General features: G+C 38.0%; 1 protein-coding gene across 1 annotated transcript; it reads left to right on the top strand.

Annotated features, from left to right (window-relative positions):
- Nucleotides 1-18,477, top strand: adisspb (adipose secreted signaling protein b). The gene is made up of 6 exons (XM_084404005.1): nt 1-218; nt 3,334-3,432; nt 10,166-10,302; nt 12,539-12,677; nt 15,117-15,242; nt 16,616-18,477. The coding sequence occupies exons 2-6, from the start codon at nt 3,414-3,416 to the stop codon at nt 16,714-16,716; spliced, it is 522 nt and encodes a 173-aa protein (XP_084260131.1). The 5' UTR covers nt 1-218; nt 3,334-3,413; the 3' UTR covers nt 16,717-18,477.
- The last annotated feature ends 1,437 nt before the right edge of the window (nt 18,478-19,914 follow it).

Genomic DNA, 19,914 nt, shown 5'->3' with positions numbered 1-19,914 from the left:
GCAACAGCAGAAACCACGTGATTAACGCGGAAGTTGTGCCTCTATTAAGTGTGTGTGTGTGTGTGTGTGTGTGTGCGTGTGTGCGAAGTCGCAGAACAGCGGTCGGTCGCTTCTGACTGGAGGTTTGGGTTTTTAGCGGGTTCTGTTTCATTTCTGTAACATCTCGAGAAGTTATAGACCGTAAGCAACCACAGCAGAAGCCCACTATATGACAATAGGTGAGTATTTCAAGCCATGCTTTTAAAAATGATCGAGGTTGCATAAGTTTGTGATCGACTATCAGAAGAGGACTCGAGAAGATCCACGCGCTAGAAGTCAGTATTTCATTGTTTGATTGTCCGTGAAGTCTTTCAAGTCCAAAATCCCACAGAGCAGGATTTCTGTCTCAACATCAGCAGGATCTGAAAGCTTCATCAAAGCTCTTGGTAATGCAACAGACAGAATGCCGTTGACTGAAGGAAGCTTGATGCAAATTTAAATGGATAATATTTGCGACCTATAAATTCAGGTTAGGGCTTATTCTTCTCAAAGTGTTTTGCCTCAGGATAGTCACAGTGTACAATTAGCGAAGAATGCATGACAGACAGCAAGCCACAGCAGATTCTCCTGGGATTTCGTGTTTTTCCAGATGGCTTTCAGGATTAAGATGCATGCTGAGTATGTTTTGGTTGTAAAGGGTGAACATGAGCATATAAATGTGTTCGCTAAAGCAATCTATATGAGACATTGACCCAGTTCTCTCTCTCTCTCTGTGCCATGTTATTAGTACAGACTGTAACTGGTTCATATCAGTTGCTGCGCTTGTGTTGACACTTCAGCCGAAGTGTGTGATGTAGAGATGATGGAGGAAATCTGTGCTTTTGGTATCGGATTACATGTGCAATTGCGTATTATTTCTGCACTTCTTTTTCTAAATGTATTAAGTCATTTGTGAATATAGAACAGGGGAGAAAGAAAGACTAATTTATTAAGGGGCACACCCAACCAACGCTGCATGTGTTTTTTACTGTAGTTTCAACAGGATATTTTCCCTTGCATCTTAAACTTTAGTTGGGTCTATTATAATAACATATAATATTAAAGTAAAAAGACTGAGTGAGTCAAGGATAGCAGGGGTTTGTATTTGTGGACTTTGGAATTAGCAACCACGCCCTTTTAAAAGTATGATTTAGTTATTGCATATGAAGCATTAATAACACCTTTTTTTTGTGCACCAAATTGTTGCTGCATTTGCCATTTGATGCACAAAATGATTTATTGCAGTTTGTGCACAAAAGAAATTAATGCATTTAGTGCATATAAATGTTTATTACATTTGGTGCACAAAAATAATCATAGTATTTTGTGTATAAATGGTTATTGCATAGGTGCACAAAAAGAATGAGTTATTGCATTCGCTGCACAAAGCAATAAGATTGCATCTTGTGCATAAAAATGGTTATTGCATTTGGTGCATAAAAAAATTAGCTATTGCATTTTCTGCACAAAAAAATATCTATTGCATTTGGTGCATTAAAAACAAGTTTATTGCATTTGGTGCACAAAAATATAGTTATTGCATTTGGTGCAATAACTTCACCTGGGTGTGCACCAAATGCATAGATAAATACATTTTTTACATTCATAAGAAAATGTGATGGTGTTTGGTCCATGCAAAAGTCACTGCTACAATGCCATTGTGTTGCTATGTGGTTGCTAAGGTATTCTTAGTGGGTGCTAAAACATTTATAAAGTTAAATTAAAAGAGCCCATCAAGTCTGTATCGTCTGCCTGGGGAAAAATGTAAGTATGATTGCTTAGAAAAGTAACACATTAATCACTTCTTACAGCAGGGGTTTGTTCAGATCACTAACCCTAAGCAGAAGCAAAAGAAATAGTGAGGCTTCCCTTAAAAATGATTGTTTTCTACTGTCTACCTTCTGCAGTTTCTGATAAACAGGAACAGTCGTTCTTAAATGGCTAGTCTTGAGTGTTTTGTTATAAAAGAAAAAATCATTGCACTTCTCATTATGTTCCAGTGCTGAACGTCTGCTGTGGTTATGATGATCTGAGCTCTCTGCCACTTAATCACGTCATCAAGCTTTCTTCTCTCTGATGTGTATTTAACATCTTGACACCCTGGTTCTTCTTCACCCTAGGCTCTCTCTCCCTCTCCCTCTCCCTCTCTCTCCCTCTCTCTCTCTCTCTCTCTCTCTCTCTCTCTCTCTTTCTCTCTCTCTAGGCTAGGGAGTTTTTCAGCTCCCCGGTGAATTAGAAAGTCTCTCCATATTCTTTCATTCCAGTCACAGCGGTTTTCTTACGAGTTGCGGAAAGATGAGATCCAATAAAGGCACATTCATCACCCAGAGATGAATAAGGGTGGAGTAATTGAAAGACAAAGACTGAAACTTAAAACACGCTGAGTGTTCAAACAGCATCTGAAGTCTGAACCAGCATAATGCCTGCTACAGACTGAGTGATTTTGGCAATCCAAAGATCAATACAAGTCACACTGTACGACACGGATCTAATAATCTCGGATACGACATGCATGTAGACTGTATGATGATGACACCTGTTGAATGGTAGGCTACGACGCAAGTTAATATAGAAGAATAAAACGTCATCAGCATGAGCTAGTGGTGAACAAACAGAGCAAGATCAATCACACTATGGTCATTGTGTTTTTATGTGCGCTAAAAAAAAGAGTAGGAAGTGAAAGAGGAGAATATGGACGTGGTCATGGATTGGGAAACCGCCACGCCAATCTTACAAATGGAGCTTGAGGAAAACAGTTTTAAGTTTTAGCGCATGTCGCGTTGATCAATACGCCATTTCATGTTGGATGTTTATTGGCTAGTCAGTAGACGAGTCGTAGCAGCAAACACACTGAGAGATGATCGTGATAAATCGTCAGGAAATTATCGCAGGCTATCTTTGGTCGCAAGACCGCGACAACAGTCGTCTTTGAGCCTCTCTCACTGTACGACGTAGATCCAGCGTTTAGGATCCACGACCACAGAGATCAATCGCCACGATTGGTCATATTACATCTGTGATGCTTTAATCCAGCTCTCTTACTGAGTGTTTTTCTTTCTTTCATAATTCACTACTCTATGATGTGTCTGTCCTGTTGCATTATGGTCCGTACAGCTGGCGGCACTTCGTGTCATGGAAACATGTGGCAGATTTAACAAAAGAAATGCAAGCCTCTTAACTGTGCTAAGAGCATGATAGTCCCCCTCTCTCAGTTTTAAAAAATCCATCTATACACAATAGTTTTGTTTTTTCTATATCATCTATCAGCTTCCGTCTTTTGATGTCTTGTTCTCGTTCTGCTTCTGTCTCTCTCAGGGTTGTTTTGAGGTCAGACGAGGTCTACGATGAGGTCGTAACAGAAGCTAATTCAGTGTTTGCTCCAGATTGATGCCAGGATGGCCACTGCTAAGAAAGGTACGTCTCTCTCTTTTCCACACTCACAGCTGAAGTTGGTCATTTTTTTTAGCAGCTTTGCCAGAAATCAAATATGTAAAGAAACTCACTTCCTTGGTGAATTATCAAATGCTATAAATACCGTACTACTGCTATATAAATGAACGTTATCATTAATTATTAGTGGTGCTTCAGTTATATGCATTTTCTGGTTTTGTTTGTTTGTCTGTTTTATTCAGCAAGGATGCATTAAATTGATCACAAGTGATCATTTTTAATGTAACAAAATATTTCCATTTCAAATAAAATCTCCTCTGTCAAACGTTCTGTTCATCAAAGAACCCAGAATGTTATTATTATTATTATTATTATTATTTTAAATCATTTTCTTGAGCACAAATTCAGCTCTGCATCACATTTTACAATATATTCAAATAGAAAACAGTTATTTTAAATTGTAATCATTTTTCACAATATTACATTTTTGAGCAAATAATGCAGAGACATTATAACTTGAACTTTTGAACGGTAGTGTATGACAACTTTTAAAAAAATGCTTTTTAGGAAGGAAATTTAGGAAGTTGAATGCGTTTTCTTTTTTTTTATAATAAACCCGATTCCCACCACACTGACTTTAAACTGCCTTTCAAAAATGGCAATCTGCTTATCGTGAGTTTTGACAACCTGCTGGCTTTTCATTCTCAGGAATGAGGCTTCAGAGATTTTAATAAAGCGAGAACAATAATGAATTCTTGCTCGGTTGGTGGTGACTCAGCAGTTGCTAAACATGTGGGCTGTTTCTTATTATCAGGAAATGTGCAAGAGCTCGTGTCTGTTTTCTCGTCTGTCTGAGAAGCCTTTCAGAGTCGTCGGAAAAACTCCCAAAAGATCATGTCTGGCTGCTGTCTTTCCATCACTTATTGTGGTAATCAATCCATCCTGGAGGCACAAAGATGGCCTCCATTTTGTTTGTGAGTATGAATGCGATAAAGTTTCATTTTGGATGAAGGCAGAGGGTCTGTTGTCATGCTGTGTATTGTTGCAGCAGAACATCTACGGTTTCTTCAGCTCAGGCAGCTGTGCGACATTCACAAAGCATCCTCCCATCCCAGCCTGCTCGAGGCTGTGTTGTTGTGTGTTGTTAAAGCACGAAACTGACCCCAGAACAGCTTTTTGGAAATGTCCTGTTCCTCAAGGGCCAGATTTCTGGTCGTTGCCATGGCTACGGTGTGAAGTTTTAGATGAGGTTCATAATCTAAACCTCTATACAGCACCACTGAGCATTCGCCTAATAGAGAGTCTGTCGATCTCTGGTCCCTGCCAGACGGCAGCATTTCTGCTTTCAATCAGAAGAACGAAATTGCTTTTGGATCGTTTATAAAGAACAAATATGATTTAGTCCAATCCACCTTTTCAGACATTTATCAGGCATTCGGGCCATGAAAGTCATGGACATAAATACATAAATTCCTTTGGCCCTACTAGAGGTCTTCTTGGGTCCTGAAATCTGTTCCCGAATTGACTCGAAGACAGAACAAGAGTCGAGACAGAGTCGATAAAATTAGACCCGAGTCCGACCCGACGGTATTTATTTTCTAACCCTGACTGGACCCGAACGTAGACGGCATTGACGTGTCCACGGCCCCGCAGTCAGTCAGGAAAAATCCCGCTGTCCTTCTGACTGATTTGGCCGCTGCTCCATTACTTTCATTCATTTATTTATTTACTTATTACTTTATATTATTGCCTGCCCTATGGATACAAGTTATTTCTGAGTTCGCCTTTCAATTGTGACCAGGGGATTTCGGAAAAATACACGTGATAGCTTAAATCGACAGCCTAATAAATCATAGATTCGCTAGTGTTGTCTGTGGTAAAAGAAAAGCCCCGCATGAACACGCAGCGTAATGAAGAGAGTGGCTTTTCCTGATGGATCTCTTAGCTATAAGATGGATTTCTGTGTGCGAGGTTACAAACCAGGGCTCCACAATTAATTGAAATTTTATACATAAAATAATCACAGCCTTTGCCAAACTGCGTGTGGTTTCATTTCGATGAATCGTATGGATGCGCAGGGAGTTCTTGCCCAGAACAGAACCATACCGCCAATCCAAACTGTGTGGTAAATGTCAGTCGTATTTAATGATAGTGGTCCTGACAGAAATGTTTTCATGTTTGCTGTGCTTTTTACATTAATATTATTATCAAAATAAAATGTGCTTTTGTAATTCTTTTTGTCTGTGTATTGTCTTAAATTGCCATTATATCAAGGGCAGCAGACATAGTCATTCGGTATAACCAGCCTTGGTTGTTCAGTAAAACCAATATATAGTAAATATTTAAATAGAATAATATTGTTTTTAATAACTATAGGAACTACAATAATACAAATATAAAGCAGATTAGGCTTTTTTTTCTGCATTTCCCTGTGCAATGTTTTACTTGAAGATGTAGGAGGGTTTAGAGTAGTCCAGTAAAATGATTACATTCATGAAATCAGTGATAATGTTATTTTATATTTCTTCCGTGACACTGTATACTATCTCAGCATCAATGTCAAATCAGGTTTTTTTTCATGAATAATTATCTGCAAATTAATAACTTTAGATTTATTCATGGTTAAACCGAATGACTTTTTCAGTGACGAATTTTGTCCATCTTGTAAAAAAATTACATAAGCAGTGTTAATTGATTGTAAACACATAATCCCACTGTTAAAGGGATACTCCACTATTTTCGGAAATAGGCTCATTTTACAACTCCCCCAGAGTTAAACAATTGAGTTTTAGTGTTTTCGAATCCATTCAGCCGATCTCCGGGTCTGGCGGTACCACTTTTAGCATAGCTTAGCATAGATCATTGAATCGGACAAGACCATTAGCATCTCTCTCAAAAAAATGACCAAAGAGTTTCGATATTTTCGAGCTGAAGTGCTGTCGATGTCAATCACTCATCATCACTGTATCCTCATTACATCCTATAACTTTTGCCGCAATGTTATTTACGTGATCATAAGATGATTAAAGCTTATTTTAATCCATGCTGACGGTGCTCGCTGAAACGGGAGGCAAAAATGTGGAGCAACTGAGTCTAAATGCAGAAGCAATTCAGATTCAGAGAGAACTTAGTAAAAGTGAGATGACAACGTTGTCATAGAATTGTTTTAAATAATACACTTTTGTTAAATGTTGAAAACTGTTCAACATAGTTGAAAAGAATTTGGGTCTTCTTGGGTCCATTCGGAAAAAGCATAGTTATTTTAAATTACCCAAAACCCAAGGCAACTAATACCGAACCCGACCCGTGTCCGAGGTTCTCGGGTCGGACCTTGGGTTTTTGGATCCATGTGGACCCGTGGGTATAAATAAGATAATAAGATTCTAGTCTGTTGTGCTCATAGGTTATAAAATGTAGGCTGCAGTGCATATATATATATATCAAGATATATATATCTAGATTTCCAGGACAGTATTTTAACGCTCTGTGTTGGTCATCTAGACCATGAGACGCTGGTTGGCAGGTCTGTTAGTCATGTGTGAGAGTTTTTATAGTCTCTACATTGGGCGAACAGTTGGAGTCCCATAGCCTCTGTAATGAGGCCAATAATGTGATCACACATACTACAAATGTCGTCCTGTCCCATGCAAGATTACATTACATTGTGTAATTTTACCTCTATGCCACATGACATACAGCTGCAGGCAAACCGGGTCAACACTGACCCTCCAGATTCATATCATTTCTATATTTGTAAAATATACTAATACTAAAATATACTCAAATATAGTTCTCTTAAAATGGCTCTTCTCTTTTCTGCATTTCACTTCTGCTCCAGTTTGTGAGATAATCGTTCTCATACTCTAAACTTGGCATTGTGCTCTTATGGCAAATTGTGATGCTCTTCATTCGTAAGTTACTTTGGATAAAATGTAAATGTACATGTTTATTGAAGCTAGTTTGAGTGTGAATGTGTCTTGGCGGCACCATCTTGTTGTTTCATCGCTCTTGTTCATCTCACTGGACTTCCTCTGAATCTAAAATGTCATTTATTTTTATTCGTAGGGCAGGGATCCAAAGAGTCCCTGATGTAATCAGCAGTATGTCTGTCAATGTCCGCTCGTTTCATGAGATGAGTCCCCAGTGCCCATGCTACATTACAGCCCACTCAGTTTTAACAGCAAAGTATTTATTGTGCGATTGCCATGTGTGATAAGACACTTATTTAAATACTTTATAACTAATGTCTGTAATATTGCCACTATTATTGTTGGTGAAATGGCCCAGTCTGTTGTGATCGGTCTACCGCTTACAGTGCGTGTCTGAAGCCAAACGGCCATTGCCATATCTGAATTTCAGCCCTGGATCTTTCTCAGCACTTGATGCACAGAGATACGAATGATGTTTTTTCCAGATCAATTCCAGCACAAGTCCTTTTCCTTTTGAAGAGCATCACAGTGGATTCACACAGCACTGAAAACAGCGTCTTCTCGACATGAACAACACGAACCAAACTCTTCCAGTCTCAGCTACAACTCCAGTGTTTGAGGGTCAAAGTAGACGTTTGCAGGCAGCCATAGACCAGACTGGCATTATGGGAATTTGTTACAAACCTACATAGGTTCATTCAGGAATTGAGACTGGAAGACAATAACTCCATTTATCGTGCTCTTTGATCTTTGAAACCGACCTTTTACATTGACAAACGGCTATATTACACATTACAGTGAAGGTAATATCCAAGAAAGCCTAATGGGGGCACTTTAAATCATGTGGTGTTTTGTGAGAGGTGAGTTGTTACGTTATTTACTGAATCCTATCTAGAAACTAGAATATCTTGGAAGGGGGCTCTTTTGACTTTGACAAGTAAGAAGCCCGTAGCTCAAACAGTGCAGCCGGGCATTAAAGCCATGGGTCGATTCCCAGGGAAGGCATGAACTGATCAAATTTGTAACTTGAATGCAATTTGATTTGCTTTAGATTAAAGTGTTAATGCATGAATGTAAATGTAAGAAACCGCCAGAAGACTTTAGCAACCACATAGAAATGCTCTTACAAACACCCTAGAATTGACACGGTTACCATGAGAAATCAGCGTGCACGCGTTTTTTAGAAAATGTAAAAATCTAGTTATCTTTTTAATCTAGTTACTTGATAATTTAATTTAGATTCAAAATTAAAAAAAAACTTCACACATAAAAAGGAAATTAATTGCAATGTCTTATCGCCAAATTACAATAAAAGCAGTTTTTTTGCAGAGGCTTTGAACAGACATGGAGGATTTTAGAGTGAAAATGAAGGACAAATCCCCAAAGCTGATGTTCATTACAGTGGGCTTTGTGCTCGGTTGGTCCAGATGTGAGCGTTTGGAGACCGCTCAAAAGTTTAGGGTTAGTATAAGATTCAAAAAGACGCATTAAACTGACCAAAAATGACAGTGACCACATTTATAATGCTATAAAATATTTCTATTTCAATTAAAGGCTGTTCTTTTTAACGTTCTATTCATCAAAAATCTTAGAGAAAAAGGTTTCCACAAAATGCAGCACAACATTTTTGAAAACAACTTTTGCAATATTGTTAATAATTAGAAATCGACGCGAATCAGCATAGGATGATTTCTGAAGGATCACGTGACACTGAAAATTCATCTCTGAATCACAAAAATAAATTGCATGTTAAAATCTATTCAAATAGAAAAACACTGTTTTTATCAAATAAATGCAGCTTTGGTGAGAATAGAGGCTTCTTTTAAAAACACACCAACTTTTGAATGGAAGTGAATTTACTACAACGTAACTATACTGTACTTGAATATGTGATTTCTCAAAAGCAGTTTTGCCCTAATCCTGCAACACAAATGGATTTTAAAAGAAGAATTAGCATTGATCTTGCACTTTAGTTCAAGACCCAGTTTGATCTGTGTGTGAGAAACACACCCCTGAAGGCCTGACTACCTGCTTTATTAAATCAGACTGTAAAAGAGGAGAGCCAGGAAGAACATTGCTAGGGATTTTCTTTTCTTTTTTAGCTTTGATATTTTTAGTGCTGGTGCTGTAACTGGCACATTGAATGTGCTGAAGGTGTTAGACAGCTTGCACAGTAAAACCCTCTCAGAAAAGATGCATATTTTAAATTTGATTAACTCCTGCTTTCTTGTTTCATTTTGTTGTGCTCCATCTAGCCATGTTTGAATGCATGAACACATCTTAGACATACACATCCCCTAAAAACACAGAGTGAACTTAAAACCAGTTTTCAATCCCTAATAAATCCTTTGGGAAAGAGGGAAACAAACCATTTATTAGGCCCAATACTCATTTTTAGGTGCTTGTTTGATCCAAAGCTTGAATTAAAAACATCCAAGTGTTTTAAACTGAATTGAATGTAAGCCCACTCTGCTGTCACTTTCTTTGATTAAAGAAATTAAATGTAGTTATTTAATATACATTAGTCTATTTAAATAAAGTTTATGAATTCTGGCAGAAAAACTTCTAAATGAAATTTTAAATTGAATGTAAGCCCACTCTGCTGTAACTTTCTTTGATTAAAGAAATGAAAAGATCTCTGATATTAGACTGAAGGGCTTTCAGGGTTTTCGGGTGTCAAATGGCAAGGTCGATTTGAATAATTGCACTTTTGAAAGCTTCTTGTTGAGCATTTTTCATTCAGCGCCTCACAATCTGGATGTGTGTAAATCTGTGGGCAAGTGTGTGTTTAGAGCAGCTGTAAGTGCTTTGCTTTTGTTCTTCTGCAGCGTCGTCTAAGACGGGGGGTGTTCGCTTCGCTGAGGAACCGGCCGCCGCTGCTCACTCGCATGTGCATTTTGACGAGAAACTGCACGACTCCGTCGTCATGGTGATACCCGAATCCAACGGGAACTTCCTGGTTAAGGTGAGAGCGAGTTATAAAGCTGAGGTTATTCATTTAGTCAAGTATATGAGTTCATATTACAGGAAGAACACTGAGTTTATTTCTCAGCTCACGTCAAATCTTCAGCTTCTTTGTTGTTATGCCTCATTATGCGAAGGCATTGACAGAACTCATGCCAAGAGCTGCATCTGGAATTTGAAGAGAGCGAACGGGATCAGGAAATGACACAAGCCAGATTGGTTGCATATGAGCTCCTCAGGTCAGTATGTCAGCATGTGCACTAACCGCTCGGCCACGGCGGTGATGAGACTATTTTTATCTCTGATTAGTTGTTCCATAACTTTTTGGTGCAATGGATTGCCATCAAGCGAATTGAATTATTCTTTTTTTGTAGTGGTTCTCGTTTTAGTTAGATGGATGTTTGGATGATTAGTTGGATGGATGGATGGATGGATGGTTAGATAGATGGATGGATGGATGGTTAGATGAATGAATGGTTGGATGGATGGATAAATTGATAGATATATGGTTGGTTGAATAGATAGATATATGGTTGGATAGTTATTAGTTGGATGGATGGTTAGATATATGGAAGTATAGTTAGTTGGTTGGTTGGATAGTTAGTTAGTTAGCTAGTTAGTCAGTTAGATGGATGGTTAGATGGATGGATAAATGGATAGATATATGGTTGGATAGTTATTAGTTGGATGGATAGTTGGATGGATGGTTAGATATATGGAAGTATAGTTAGTTGGTTGGTTGGTTAGTTAGTAAGTTAGTAAGTTAGCTAGTTAGTCAGTTAGATGGATGGTTAGATGGATGGATGGATAAATGGATAGATATATGGTTGGTTGGTTGGATGGATAGATATGGTTAGTTAGTTGGATGGATGGATAGATGGATTGTTGGTTGGATGGATGGATAAATGGATAGATATATGGTTGGTTGGATGGATAGATATATGGTTAGTTAGTTGGATGGATGGATGGATAGATGGATTGTTGGTTGGATGGATGGATAAATGGATAGATATATGGTTGGATAGTTAGTAGTGGTCGACCGATATATCGGCCGATATTTGGCATTTTAAAAAGTATAAGCATGTTTATTTTAAAGATTTGTTTTCTAATTTATTTCTAATTTATTAAATATTGATTAAAATAACTATAAAGTATATATATAAAAATTTCGGCTTTATATCGACCACCCTGCTCTCTAAGATATCGGCATCGGTCATCAAAAAAACTATATCGGGTCGACCACTAATAGTTCGTTGGATGGGTAGATGGTTGGTTGGATGTTAAATAGATGAATGTGTTTTCTAAAAGTAAATGGGGTCTGTTTTGTTGTGACTCTTCACTGTGCACAAGTTGCTTGTTGTTGTGAGAACCGTGAGTTTCTGAATATATTTGAACGCACAGAGTCTTTTCATTCCTCCTACTCGCAAATATCTGAGACGAGATAGACAAACTTGCTCGCGTAACGTTCACCCCACAGTGGGTGTCATATTCTGTGACTCTCTTCATCGCACATGCTCTCGCTCCCTCCATCTAACTGTCCCATTACTGCCCTGTGTTGCCATGGAGACAGCAGTATATGAACACCTGCACCTCTGGACTGTCTCTCTGTTCGATTATTATGTGTTGATGAAGACTCTGGTCCGATTAGACGTCATGTGATTCTGTCATCTTTCGCTGAGACCCAGATGCACTTTGAAGGTTTCCTGGCATGAGTTCTGTCACTCTCTTTTCCACCAGTGCTCATTAGTTTTCAACCCTCAAATTATTATCCCATTTTCCTTCCTTGGTTAATAAGATCTTCAACAAGTAATGAACATTTAATCTGACAGATTATTTTTTCTGCACCTACAATTCATTCCATTCAGAAATTAGTCAACTATGATGTTATAAATTATCATTTGGCTCTAAATTCCTCAAAATATGTTGACTATATTTTCATCATTGATCGGTCAAGGCAAATATCATTAATAATATCAGCAAACTATGACATCATCAATGACGCAATCAACTATGATTCATGAATTTGTTAATAATAAGTAAACTATGATTCATACAATGGTTTCATCAGTCAGCTAAGATTTAATTAACGTTAACGGTGAACTTATTACTTGGTTATCACAGTAAACCATGATCTTCATCAAAAGTAGCAGATCAAGTGTTGATCAGCAGTTTGACTCGTTTCATCATAGACCCGATGACACCACTCATAACCTCTCTGCTTCTCTCGATCTCCTCAGGTGGGCTTCCTGAAAGCGCAGCACCGCTATGAGATCGTGTTCACACTGCCTGAGGTGCCAGAGCTCGGGAAAGACGTGTGTCCAGCCCCCGTCCCCAATCCACACCTGCGGATCACTAATATTACCGCGTCCTCAGATGGTACGTCCCATCACTCTCTGACCCAACACGGCTGAACATGCTGATGAAGAAACGTCAAGTTAGTTCTGGTGTTTGGTGGCTTAGTGAAGAGATTCCCAAACTTTTATTTGTCAGCCCTTTAACCTAAAATATTTAAGTTAATATTTCAATAATTTAATGGTCACATGACATGCTGGTACACTTTTTTTATTTTTTTATATATATTTTAATTTGACATTTTTATGATTTCATTAATCATTAGGTTTTTATATTAATTATTAGCTTTTCATAACTCGTCAACACTTCAGCCCTGCAGTTCCCTCACGGTTTTAATGCAATTACATGTATTTTTAAGTGTGTCCAAATCCTTTAGGAGCCTTTTGGTTAGAGCGATTGATGGATGGATGGATGGTTAGATGGATGGTTAGAGCAATGAATGGATGGAGGTTGGATGGATGGTTAGAGCAATGAATGAATGGAGGTTGGATGGATGGTTAGAGCAATGAATGGATGGATGGATGGATGGTTAGAGCAATGAATGGATGGATGGATGGATGGATGGTTAGAGCAATGGATGGATGGAGGTTAGATGGATGGTTAGAGCAATGGATGGATGGATGGATGGAGGTTGGATGGATGGTTAGAGCAATGGATGGATGGATGGATGGAGGTTGGATGGATGGTTAGAGCAATGGATGGTTAGAGCAATGGATGGGTGGATGGAGGTTGGATGGATGGATGGATGGATGGATGGATGGATGGTTAGAGCAATGGATGGATGGAGGTTGGATGGATGGTTAGAGCGATGGATGGTTAGAGCAATGGATGGATGGATGGAGGTTGGATGGATGGATGGATGGATGGATGGATGGATGGTTAGAGCGATGGATGGATGGAGGTTGGATGGATGGTTAGAGCGATGGATAGATGAATGATTAGAGCGATGGATTGATGGATGGATGGTTAGAGCAATGGATGGAGGTTGGATGGATGGTTAGAGCAATGGATGGATGGTTAGAGCGATGGATGGATGGATGGTTAGAGCAATGGATGGTTAGAGCGATGGATGGATGAAGGTTGGATGGATGGTTAGAGCAATGGGATGGATGGATGGATGATGGAGGATGGATGGATGGATGGATGGATGGATGGATGAAGGTTGGATGGATGGATGGATGGATGGATGGATGGATGGATGGATGGATGGATGGATGGATAGATAGATATTTCTATTTGTTTATTTTTGGAAGAAAATAGATTGGATTGTAAATAGGATATTTATATTATGTTGTTGTTTATTGTTATGAGGACTTTATTTTTATTTTTATTAATACACATAAAGAAGTGTGTTTTATGACAGCATTTTTAAGTGTGTCTAGACTCTCCCCCGCAAGTAAACTATGGTCGAGATACAGGATATTCCAGTGAAAGGCTCTCAGAACCGGTTTCAACCAGTCATTTCTAAGAGTTTATTTAATGTGAATGAATGAGCAAGCGCTGTATGAGGAAAGTATGATCACACAATGCTTTGAGTGCTGTTGATCTACTGACGAAATAAAACCATGTTTTTAAAAACGCACTTGCAGGTATTAGAAGAACAAAGCATTTACAGGTTATTCAATGCGCAGCTATAAGTAGCTTTTAGGCAAATATGCACAACATTTGGTGAATTTAAAGGTTAAGTGTGTCATATTCAGTGGTTAATACGTTCTAATATTGCAGTTTAATGTGTGTTTAAAAACTTGAGACGCGGGACAGCGGAAGTATCACGACTCTGCCTTCAAAAACACAATGCCAAAGATGTTCATCTTTGACACCATTGGATTATCATATTTTTAGGAGGTTATGCACAGAAGTTAGTTGGATGAGTTATAAGTGTTAGTACATTCACAGATGTTTGTAAATCTTGAATGCTAAGCTTATGTTGTTGTACTCTGATTCGTCATTGACAGTATTTGTAATGTTTTGTGTATTTAAAAAAAAATTATATAGAAATAATATGTAAGTGTTGTGTGGACCCCAGGAAGACTAGCGGTGCTCTTGGGCATCACCAAATAAATAAACATTAAAAAACATCTAGCGCATGTCTACATAGACAAACAATGGATAAAACAGTGCAATAGAATGCCAAAAGCGTTATTTGTGAACGACCACTAAAACATCAGTACTTTAACTTGTTGTTGGAGAGTCCCAACATGTCAACTTCTGTCTCAGCCAATCGTGTTAGTTTGGGGGCGGGGCTACCTGTTTGCCACTGGAATGACAGCTCATATCAGCTTCAGGCATTTTCCATTGCTACTACTATAGATTGTGTGCGCATGATTCCAGGAAATGATACATAAACATCAGACCGGAGATGTGCCCATTAATGGAGTTAATCGACACTTTCTGTCTGTGAGATAAAAATCGTTTTACATCATTCATCCTGTATAAATGATGTTCCTCTGTGTCTGTGCTCAGGAGGTCTGAGGGTGACGTGTGAATATATGGCCCATCAGGAGGGAGTGATGTGTGAGGAGGTGCAGATTCTTAGCGAGAGCAAAGAGGACGTGTGTGTGAAGGTCAAAGTTCACGCCCGTGTCATGGGTAAGTGACGGATCTTAACAGCCAAACTGGCTAATAACAGAGTTATGGTTCTTGTGATATTTTGGGACACTGTGTTAAAGGATACCCTGAATGAAGGTGATCCGATGTGAGGTTGTTTGCTGCCCTCTACTGGCGTTCTGGTGCAAACATTGACTAAAGGAATATTGCAGGAGCAATACAAGTTAAAGGGATGGTTCACCAGAAGGGAAAAAAAAAGAGAAGAAAGTTCTATCACTCTCACCCTCAAGTTGTTCCAAACCTGCATGAGTTTCTTTCTTCTGTTGAACACAAAAGAAGATATTTTGAAGAATGTCGGTAACCAGACAGTTGACGGCACTCTAAGTATTTTCTTCCTGCTATGGAAGTCAGTGTCTGCCATCAACTGTTTAATTACCAACAAAATCTTCTTTTGTGTTCAACAGGACCAAAGAAACTCATTCAGGTTTGGAACAACATGAGGGTGAGTAAATGACAGAATTTTCATTTATTCTTCCGGTGAACTATCCCTTTAAGAAAATCTGTGGCATAATGTTCATCAGCACTAAATAATTTAAACTTGTTTCAATTTGCTTAATAATTTAAGCAAAAACCTTAAAATGGCTTTTTTGAGGGGTTTAAAGCATAAATGTGAAGCGTATCATTCTTAAAAGTATTTACATGAATTCTTCAGTTAAAATGTGCATATTACACTACTGTTGGTGAGATTTTTAAAGTGTTTAAGTCTCTTCTCACCAAGGAAGCATTTATTTGAACCAAAATACAGTAAAAGCAGTAATATTGTGAAATATTATTACAATCTCAAACCGTTTTCTATTTGAATATATTTTAAAATGTAATTTATTCCTGTGATCAAAGCTGTATTTTCAGCATCATTACTCCAGTCTTCAGAGTCACATGATCCTTCAGAAATCATTCTAATATGAGGATTTATTGCTCGAGAAACATTTCTGATTATCGTCAATGTTTAAAACGGTTGTGCTGCTTCATATTTTTGTGAAAACTGTGATTCTGTGACTTTTTTTTAGGATTCATTTCTTTAATCGTTTTAGGGTTAATGGGGTTGTAAAATTGAAACTTTAGACCGAAACACTAAAATCATGTTAGCACACATTGTTTACATGTTGAGTATTTTACTTTTGACAAAAATAGGCCCCATTAATTTCCAATGTAAGTGATTTAATCTCTAGATTTTTGCAATTTTTAAAGAAATGGAGCAACAAGTCAAAATTATTTCAACATTATTACAACATTATGCCACAAATGCTCGCAATTGAGCTTAACTTGCACTGACGGCAGCATTTTAAGAGTTAAAACAGCCTGTTTTGTGTGCACAATTGATAACGTTCACTTAAGTGACTCTTCTCCTCTGTCAGACCGTCTCCACGGGACCCCGATGCTGCTGGAAGGTGTGCGGTGTGTAGGAGCAGAACTCGAGTACGACTCTGAGCAAAGCGACTGGCAAGGCTTCGACTAAACGCCTGAACACACACACTTCCCTCTCAGTGCCACACACTGCTTTCTGCTCGCAGCGTTTGAAAACACACTGTGGTCACTGGCTTCTTTACTGTTACAATGGAATGATCTGTCGTTTACTGTAGCTCTCTGTGATTTGTCGTTTTTCAGGTTTGGAGGGGAAAAAAAACAATCAAATAGTGTGTTTTGCGCTGAATTCCAGTATTATGACTGATTGTTTCTTTTAGATAAAACAAATATAACATGCTTTTATGTCTGTGTTACTGCACTTTCTTACTCGAATCTGTGATTTTTAAACTCAATCTAGGGCATACCTGTCAACCCTCCTGTTTTTCCCGGGATTCTCCCATATTTTACCTTGCTATCCCGCTATCATGACGTCTAAATATTTTCCCTTATTTTCAAATCCCAATGTTGACAGGTATAATCTAGGGTGATGCTTGTGCTCACTGTGAATCAGCCTCTTGTTTGTACCAGTAGGGGGCGCTGCTGACCACAACATCAATCTTAGATGTTGCACCATGAACTTTATCGCATTGTGGCTTAAAAGTGTGAATGTTTTGATTCATGAACTGCAATTGATTTGATAATTATTTACTCGGGTCAAATTTCACTTTAGATCCATGTTTGCCCTGATTTATTTTAATAAGATCACCACTTTAAGGGCTGTTCATAAATCTTTTTATGTGTAACATTGGTCTGTTTTGTAGAGCCGAAGTGCCTGAAATCATAAACATTCTTCGTTTATTTGACTGATGCTGAATGTTTGCAGCGTAGTATTGTATGGAGCCCCTGAAAATATGAGATAGGAATTAAATCAAGTCAATGCTTTTGTGCTCAGTCGTACGGAGCCCGTAAAGGGTCATTGTGGTGGTAGAAAACATATGAGATTGAAGGAAAAATAACGTAAATTCTTTTGCGTTTCCTCGCATAAAAATAAAAATCGCTAAAAACTTTGCGTTTCCTCGCAAAAAAGAAATAAATTCTACAATCTTTAAGTTCGCTCAGAAAACCTTTCGAGCTCTTTGCGAGCGAACGCAAAATATTTGAGAGAGGACGCAAAAGCGTTGACAATTTTTTTTTTCCATCTCAATTTTTTTTCCTCCACCATGTCCCTTAGGGGCTTCTTACTCTATGTTCTGTGTTCCCTCTCAAAAACTTTTGCGTTCCACCGAGAAGCATTCGCGTCTTCGCGCGCAAAACGTTTGCGTTCTTTGCTAGCGAATGCAACGTTCTCAGAGGAACGCAAACATTTGTGAGAGAATGCAAAAGCATTGACAAATTATTTTTTATCCCATATCCTAATTTCCCCCTCACCATGTCCGTTGTAGCTACTGTATTGTCCATTGAACTGCATTTATGGATCTCTGTAAAAGTGAATGCTGCTTTTCAAACGGCGTCAAACCCCCAAAAAAGTATTTCCAGAAAAGATTGCTCCCAGAGCAAATAATACGGTTGACTCTTCACTTTTGAGAGCTTTTTTTCCCTGTGTCTTACTGTTATTATTTTTTTTTACTCTCAAATAAAATTGACTTGTTGACTTAAAATGCTTTTATAATAATTAGTGTGGTGGTGTAATAGTTAGTGAATCATTGCGTTGAACAGCCACTAGTGGTCAGTGTACTCTAATGGATCTATTCACAGTTTAGGATTGAACTTCTGGTGTTGTATTGGTAATTGATAAATGTGCAAAAAAAAACACGAAATCCTACTGCGTTTGATCATGCTTGATAATCAAATAAATAATGAATATACAAATGCACCAATGTCCATGTATTTTCCAAATAAGTGCAATACATCCATGCAGAAAACTAAAACTCATTGTCTAGTGAGAACAGGTGAGATGAGAAATATCTTTTGTTTTCAATGTGATGAAAAGCTGACAGGTGAGCGTTCATTGAAATGAAGTTAAAGCTCCTTCAGAAATAATGATTTCAGATTAAATCTTATTTTCTACTCATCCTAAAATAAAAATGTGTAATCCTCATTTCATAAGATGTGGGTAGCTACTTTTAGAGTGCAAACATCCATTATTCACGTAGCCAAATCTAAATTAGTAGCAAATCAGATTAATTTAAATAGGGTTATTGCATTTCTAGAGCCGCGGTATGTGTATTATTTTTAATCATGCACTGATAACAATGATTCGGTGAAGTAAATACTACAGAATACTACAGCAAATTTCTACCTGGATAAGGCAATAATTAAAAGAATAAAAAGAGGTAAATTCTAGTAGCCTACTCAATCTAAACCTGTAGAAATCAACGCGTAAACATCAACGTAAAAATTAAGTAAGTCCTACTCAACTTTCTGATACTGGATTTCCCATCATGCACTTAGGCATGAAAAATTAATAAGGTTGCATTTTTCACTGTTTCACAGCTGTGTTTACACTGTTTTATATTTACCATTGGTTTAGGTTTAGTAACTTGCTGTTTTGTGACGTGTTTATTTTATACTCAAAATGACGCATTCATCTTCAAAAAGGATCCGAGGAATCTTACCGTTTTTTGAAAGTCTCTGTGTTCGGGATGGTATTACTTCTATAATGTAGTAGATTTTCTACTCACACTATACTGTTTTAATTACTTAGATGTTCTAGTAAAGCATTCACTTTAAAAGCATGGTCTAATTTAAAGTTATATTGTTTGAGTAAAATGTACTTGAAACAGAGTATTGCAAAGTAATCTGCCAAGTTAAAGTTACTTATTTTTCTTTTTTAAACTTTACTTAACTTAGATTGTAGGCTACTTAATTCCATATGTGAAATGTATCTAGTCTCTAAAGGGACATGGCGAAGAAAAGAAATATGAGAGGAAAGGAAAAGTTATTTGCCAATGCTTTTGCTTTCTCTCGCAAATGTTTTGCGTTCGTCCGAGAAAGTTTGCGTTCGCTTGCAAACTATTTGCGTTCACGCGCAAAGAACCAAAGTTTCTCGAGGGAACGCAAAGCATTTGCGAGAGAACGCAGTCGCATTGACTTGCTATTTTTGACATACACCATGTCCCCTTGGGGGCTCCGTAGAAATTTAGGCTAGGCCTACTTAAAAAAAAAATCTGCGAGCAAAAATTTGCAGAAAGAAAAAATAAGTAAATTATTGTCCAAATCTGACACCCTAACATCTTATTTTCACCTGTCCAATGACAAAGAGAAAATCGTATTTTATCTCGAGCCCGAATCAGCACGTCAAGGTTTGTCA

The sequence above is a fragment of the Rutilus rutilus genome (genome assembly GCF_951802725.1).
Source record: "Rutilus rutilus genome assembly, chromosome: 3".
NCBI lineage: Eukaryota > Metazoa > Chordata > Actinopteri > Cypriniformes > Leuciscidae > Rutilus > Rutilus rutilus.
The sequence above is the reverse complement of the archived record's forward strand: the minus strand, read 5'-3'. Positions and strand labels throughout refer to the sequence as shown.